Genomic DNA, 8,001 nt, shown 5'->3' on the forward strand with positions numbered 1-8,001 from the left:
TATATTTCTTTAGGAAAATGAGGAATACTTTTCTTTGATCTTAGTACTTCAATTCCTAGAAGATATTTTAACCTTTTGAGATACTTCATTTCAAATTCTTGAAATAGTTTTTTCTTTAGATATTCTATTTCTCCCTTATCATATTCAGCGATAATCATATCATCTGCATATAATATAAGGCATGTAACCAAATTACCTATCTCTTTTAGTGGATGGTCTGAGTTGCTTTGTTTGTATCTAAATTTCTTTATAGCATAAGTGAAATTTTCAAGCCAACTCTTGGTGATTGATTTAGCTCATACTCCTATAAAACTTTCTTCGGTCTACACTCATCTCTAGTAAAAAATAAGTTTGATTAAAGAAAAAATAGCAAAGTGAGCTTAAATATTTGTGTAAAAAAGTGTAATTAAAGCAAAAAAATACAAGAATCGTGAAAACCGGATATCCGTTATTCGTTACAAATTAGACCGGATATAAGAATTTCGGATATTCAAATTTATTGGATTATGACTTTCACCATCTGGAAAACCAAATATTTGAATTTCCGAATCTGAATCGATTCGATATCCATATTTTAAACATTCTTATTTTTAAGGAAAAATTACAAAAAACTACCGAATCTATAGCACCTTTTGCACAAAAAAAAAAAAAAAAACTACCTTAAATAATTTTTTTGCAAAAAACTACCTTAAATGACATAAACATTTGCAAAAGACTACCAATTGAAGGAATCAGTTAGTTGACCGTTAAAATTTTATTTTGACCAGCACGTGGGGTCACGTGAGTTACTTAAGTCAGTGCTCCTTCCTCTTTTAAAACACGATTTTCTCTTATTCTTTCTTCTTTCCCCTTTAATTCTTTCCTTTTTCCCCTTCAATTGTTAAGAACCTTATTTTTTTTTCCCCAAATTAAATTATATCTTCTCCTTCCACCAAAAACTCAGAGCTTGATAGATGTGCCTGTAGAGTTCCTTTTGCACAGAAAATTTCGTAGACCAAGGAAAATCTTGGAAGACAGTTCAAAACTTGCAAATTTTTCGATCTTGATACCAATTGGAGGAGATACAATAAGTTCAAATGGATTGATGAACCAGAAATGGTTGATAGGCAAAGACAAGTGACGAACACACTTGTTGAGGAGAAGCGACATTTATCAACTGAGCTTGCAGTGGCAATTGATGCCATTGGGGTTAAGCTTGGACTTGTAGGAGAAGCTCAGCTTGCAGTAGCAGGAGGGGTCGTTGGAGTTGGTGCTGTTGGAATTGGATTTGGTGTAGTTGATGATGAAGACACAAAACCCTTCTTACGCCTTCTTCCCTTTGACTTCTCGATCGTTACCCATTTAAAATACATTCAATTTAAAAAGGTTTTTGAAAACAGGAACATACCCTTACTTAGTTTACCATTTGAAATCAACCCTATTTTCCTTTGATAATCTCCTTTTTTTTCTCATAAAAAATAAGTTGACTCAAACACAACAAAGCTAAATAGTTTGAAAGCTCAGACGAAAATCAAAGGAAGATCAAAGGAAGAGAACAGAGGATCGAGAATCAGAAAATTCAAATGCAAGATTTTTAATGGAACAAAACCATGCAAAAACCACAATTCACAGCATATATGAGTGAAATTCTAAATTGGGGAGTAGATTAGTGAAATAAATATCAATTAAAGAACTTACCAGTTGATTGGATTGGATGATTAATGCTACATTGAAGTGTAAATTGAGTGCTGATGGGTATCTTTCATGAATAGTGAGAGAGGCTATCAAATAAGAGTGGAGGAGAAAAAAAAAAAATAAAGGAAATCTAATATTTCAGAGTTATAAAATGAAGTCATGTGTCAGTCACGTGTAAAGTCAAAGACCCACTTGATAGTAAACTAACTGATTCCGTCAAGTAATAGTCTTTTGCAAACGTTTATATCATTTAAGGTAGTTTTTTTGCAAAAAAAAAAAATTAGATTAGGTAATTTTTTGCAAAAGGTGCTATAAATTAAGTATTTTTTTGTAATATTTCCAATTTTTAAATATTTTATTATTTTAACTCATATACCAAACTTCTTAATGTTCACGTAATTTAACAAGATGAGTTCTTAGTAAATAACGATAATTTGTGAAATTAAAAAATCACTCTTATGTGATAGGATTTGATTAGATAAGACTTTTATGATTTTAACATATTTTTTTTATTTTATTATTTTTTTTTACCTTTTTATAATGATTCACAAATAAAGATTATTGAACTATTGATTTAACCATTACACAAATTCATTTGAAATATGATTGTTATTGAATAGATAATACAATTAGCAAGTAAAAGCAATTATTATAAACAGGACAGTTGTTGAGTTTCAAAGTTGGAACAGTTGGTTCTGACAACTCTTGTGGCAAACCAAAAAAACAGCATGGAGTTTTTGTAGAGAGGAGACAACTCACTTCATTCAAATTTATTTGACCTCCTTGGGCTCCACTTTCTCGCTATCTAACTTCCTTTTTCTCTTTTCTTTCTCTAAATCCAAACCATGGTTAGAGCTCAAACCCAACTTAGATCCTATATTTAATTTCCCCCTTTTTTAATGAGCAAATCATCTTCAGGAAAACTACTCCATATATTGTCAATAATTTCACGTCAATATAATTCCATTTCCAATAGATTGGTATGAAGTATGTACTTTTACTAATGATAATTACTAGACGTGTTTAAAATAGACTCGATGATCGGATATATATCCAACCTTGTAATCGAACTCGAATTGATTCGACTTCAAAATGAATATAAGATTATGTAAAAATCAATGAGGATTCAAAATCCAATTTTAAACTCTCTCGAAACACGTGACTCAAAATCAACCGAATGACCCGAATGAACACCTCTAGGCTCTAATAATCAATTTAAAGCCTTTATTATTAAAATCAAAATATCATCATCTTCATTGGATACTCAATAGACTTAGCACTTGCAATTGCAAACATACACAGTCTACACTCCACAGCATATAATGTCAAAGTATGGGAGTCACAACATGAGAACAGGAGTAGTAAAGAGTGTAAGCAGTTGTAGGGAATCTAGATAAGCATAGGTTAAAATAAGAAAGGCCCACTGGCCCACAGCTACATTGCCTTAGGTCAATCTCAGAACCAAAATGAGTCTCATATTGTCTAGTCATTATAACCACAAAGACCAAAGATTGGAAAATCAACCCCCAAATAATGGTGTGAAAGTCCTCCCCCCCCACCATCCCACTATCTCTTTTCTTTGATCACCCACTCCTTTTCTCTCCTTTCCTGAAAACAATGAGATCATTTCCTAAAAATAACCGAATATTCACCTTTACATATATGCTAAACTAATTTAGTTACTACTAATACTAGTATCGTAGTATTCTTCTATGTTATGATTTTATAGTTCTACGTTAGACAATTCAGTATTAATAAAATTTTTAATCACTTAAATCATAATCTAAACAGACCTAGACCTAAATTCTTCCCTGACGACAAATAGTCATGGGCAACTAAATCCAATTTGAATCGGGGTCAAAATTTAAATTTCGGTCGACTCAGATTAAAAATTGACAAATATAGCAACAAAGTCTATGGTACAAAAAGATTAATCAAAAATTGAGAGTGGATGACTTTCATCATCATATTGATCCCCATGCCCACAACCCACTTATGCTTCTGACACACTGCTGACTGCTGACTCGTTTTTTCAATCTATCCTTGTTGAACATCAACTTTTCTTTTTCCAACTGCCTTTTGGATAATATCACCACATTATTAATCAAAACTGAAATTTAACCTAAGAGAAGATCTCAAAACATGATTGATAATAATTCAACAATTGTAATCTCTCATTGTACATAATAAACTGATCAAATGTTTTTAAAAATTATCTTTACAAATCTAACTTTCAATGAAGAGATTTCTAAATCTATGTAAATTAAACCATCTATCTCATTCACCCTTCAAAAAAGCATGAAAACTTTACAATTCCAATCAAGATGTTGCATCTAAATTCGCCATCCGATGATGTGCAATGGACGAATCGAGTATCTGATCACGAAGGATGGCCGTGGTCGAACAAGCCAACACTCAATCAATCACTTGACAGCTGCAAAACTGATCCATGAAATTAGGTCTCTCTTTTTATACACATTCCTTAAGAGACCTCATTCCACTTGCTGTTTTTCCTTGCAATGAATCATCAACAAATTTACTTTACTTTCATTGCAATGTTCTTGTAAGCTTACACTTAGAAATGAAAATCGTAGCGGTGTAATTCAAACTACATAGTTTCAACAATTCGGCTGATTGTTGCTTCAAAGTTGGGTTGCAACCACTTTGTATAACAAGCAAGAGTTTAGCAGCCAACCCTGCTTCGACTGCGATAGGCGCACACTCTTCAGGGGATAACTTACAAACTGCCCACAAGATGGACAATGACAATTGAGTACAATTTTCAGAGATTCTCATCAATAATTTCACCAAATTTGGGATTGTATGAGTACAATCTTTCAATGCAATTCGCCCTTCTTGAAGACTAACCAAATTATCGAGTATCAAAAGTGCCAATTCCAAGCACTCAACATTCAAGCAAGGCAAAAGATCAATCAATTGAGGAATAGCCCCAATGCTTACAATCGAAGCTCGAACACATTCATGTGAGCTAATCATCTTAAGCAATGAAAGCCCTGGTTGAACACCATTCGAGTTTCGTTTATCCTTAACAAGTTTCAACAATCCAACCAAAAGGCTCAAACTTGACACCAATTCAGGATCAAAATCCTTGGTATCCATCAAACCCTGGATCAATTTAGTGCAATTGACCTTGGTTTCAATAGATCCTTCATTCAACATATCAACCATCACAGAGATTTTAGCTGGTTGAGTTAAATAAGACTTAGACTCAAAATCTAAACTCAAATTGACAAGAATGCCAACAACTTCAGACCCAACAGCATGGGAAGTGAAAGGACCTAATAAAGAACTCAAAAATGTAACCCCACCATTATCTAGCATAATTTTTTTAGCAGAAAAATGAATACCCACAAGTAATTTAAGCTCTTTCAACGCTTGAATCCTAGCTTTACCCTTAATTTTCTTTAAACTCTCCAAAATTTCTAAAACCCTACCTTGAACATCCTCAGACCTTTTCTTCATAGCCTTATACTTTGAATAAAACCAACTATAAATCAATTGTTGAAGGGTTTTATTAGGAGTAATGGAATCATCCCAAAGCTCTTGCATTGTAGTAGGACAGGTTAAGTGACCTAAAGAAAGCCATTTCATGATATTTATTCTCTCATAGGTTTGCCCTGTACAAAGGGTCACTGGATCTTGCATTACTTCTAATGAAATTGGACAAATGAATACTAAGGGTACTTCTATTGAATCCAATTCATCCACCATTTTCTTAAGATCCAATTTCTCATCTAAATTTGAAAACCCATGTTCTTCTCCTCCACCACCACCTAAAACGCCATCTTTGACGGCGGTTTCTAGATCTAAAACTTGCCCACCACCACCCACCTCCATTTTTTCAGGCTGGTACATAGGCATTATTGAGAAGGATAAGAAAATCCCACAAATCAAATCAAAGAAAAAGGAACAAATAAAAAGGGGGAAAGATTTTATCTTTCTTGCTCATTGATTGGCAATAACAAGACATAATACCTATCAAAGGAGACATCTTTTTGATGCTTTTTGGTCAAAAGTGTCACCTTTTTCTTCTTCTTCATTTGCCCCATTTTCATTATCATCATCATTACCATGAATGATTGACTCTGAAATTAATTTATGGATTAACCCAAAAACAAAACCATCTTTTTCTGCATTTTTAACTTCCAAGCCGGCTGATTTTCCTTTTCATGGGATTTAATGAGCTAGCTTCTAATGTGTTTAATAAGAAAATTGGGTTGGGTTGAATTTGTAGGAAAGAATTTAAAAAAACCCCTAATTAATCTCAGATCTCTTGAAAGATAAAGGATTAGGAGAATCTTTGACTGAAAAATGCCAGTGGGGAGAGGTAGTGTGGAGGAGAGAGAAAGAAAAGTGGGTGAGTGAGTGTGTTTATTGAAGAGTGAGTGAGAAAGTAGATGAGATCGAAAGATTTGAGATGTGTTTTTTTTTAGGTTGAATTTGGAATATTTTAATTTATACATAGGGATAGAAATTAGTATAAGTTTTAGCTGTATTATTATAACTTAAAATATATTTAGGTGAGATGTAATTAGATTAGTTTCTAATTTAAGAGTTCTAATATATAAATTTTGTAACTTTTGATAAATTATATTTTTTAAATATTGAGAGTCTAATTATAATTGAAAAGTGTGTAAAAAGCTAAATGTAAGTATATAAATAAGAGTGTTTAAAATCGAATATCAGATCAATTCGATACGGATGTCCTAATATACAATTTGTCGGACAGTGAAAATAATGAATCCAATTTACCCAGAATTGGATATTTGATTTTATTATTTGATTTTTTTTCATTTTGTGCTTTTGTACACGCAAATATTTTAAATCACTTCTCTTTCATTTTGTCATCAAAATTATTTATTATAGTTTGAAATGAATCATTGTTAGAATTTTTAATTATAAAATTTTAAAAAATTGAATATCCGTATATGTGCTTTTATAAAAAAAAACTCAAAATTAAATTTTGGTACAACATATTGTTCAGTTTTTAAAACCGAATATATTAGATATTGAGAGAACTGATATTAAATTATAAATACTGACCCTATTAGCCAAATAAATAGAATATGTTTCTAATGCATTTAAATTAAACCCAACCTTTAGACCCTATCCAATTGATATTCAACCCATTAATTATGAACCAATAAGCCAAATAAACTATGAGTAATTTTAATCTGACCAATAAACAAAATCAATAGAGTCGAACACAACCTAAGTCTGTCTTGAATTCTAACCAATGACCCATGAATATATTTTACGCTTATTTCAGTATTTAAAATGACACTAATCATATTAAAATGATCATTTATGATATACTTATGACATAAAAGTGATAAGTTACAGTGATTACTATGGCAATCGTAAATTATCACTTTGAAACTCATCATTATCAAATAAAAAAGAACATTTATGATATAAAATTAATCACATATAACATAAAAGGGATCACTTACAATAACTAATCACCTTGAAACTGATAAACTACACCCTAAAACAGATCACTTAAGGAACAAAATTATATATATATATATATATATATATATATATATATATATATATATATATATATATATATATAGACACATATATATATTAATTCAATTTAATTACTGCTAAACATTTTAGATTGATGGTGATGAGTATGATGATGATAAAATGTTTTAGATAGATGAAGAATGTGAACAAAGTGATCTTGTAGTTGATAATGATACATTTTTAGCAGTTTTTCTATTTTAGTGCCTAGGTTTTTTATTTGTTATTTTATTTTAAAAAATTATTTAACATATATTTTTTATGTTTTTTAATAGTAAAATGGGCATTTTGTACATGATGTATTTTAAAGGTATCAAACCAAATTGTCGCTAATACTATTACTACTCCTCCAACCCAAAGAAATTGTGATACTTTTTTTTAGTTATTTCTTTTACTTTGCTAGTATATTTTTAGTTTGGATAATGATTCCACCTTTTTTTATTTTATCCACATTTGATTTTTTTCTAATTTTCTCTTACTTTTATTTTTTATCCGCATAATTTAATACTTTCCTCTAATTAATTTTTTCGTATGTAGGGGCGAAGGCACATAATAAGATAGTCATTTGACTCCATTTGTGTGCAAATTCTTAGTCAAATTCAAATTCAAATGACCAATTTTCTAATAAATGTTTGGCCAAAATTTAAATTTCTTAGTCAAATAATAATTATTTGAAATTTCAAGTTTTCATATATGGATCATATTTATTTATGAAAATTGTAAGTAAAGTGACAAAATTAATAGGTATGCATACTAATTGTAAAATTTTCAAAT

At 30.7% G+C, this 8,001-nt stretch overlaps 1 protein-coding gene across 1 annotated transcript; it reads right to left on the reverse strand.

Annotated features, from left to right (window-relative positions):
* Positions 1–3,463: 3,463 nt before the first annotated feature.
* On the reverse strand, positions 3,464–6,119 carry LOC130798999 (U-box domain-containing protein 30-like). Its single transcript, XM_057662100.1, has one exon. It carries the CDS (start codon positions 5,554–5,556, stop codon positions 4,222–4,224), a length of 1,335 nt encoding a protein of 444 aa, XP_057518083.1. The 5' UTR covers positions 5,557–6,119; the 3' UTR covers positions 3,464–4,221.
* Positions 6,120–8,001: the final 1,882 nt, after the last annotated feature.

The sequence above is a fragment of the Amaranthus tricolor genome, chromosome 13, assembly GCF_026212465.1.
Source record: "Amaranthus tricolor cultivar Red isolate AtriRed21 chromosome 13, ASM2621246v1, whole genome shotgun sequence".
NCBI lineage: Eukaryota > Viridiplantae > Streptophyta > Magnoliopsida > Caryophyllales > Amaranthaceae > Amaranthus > Amaranthus tricolor.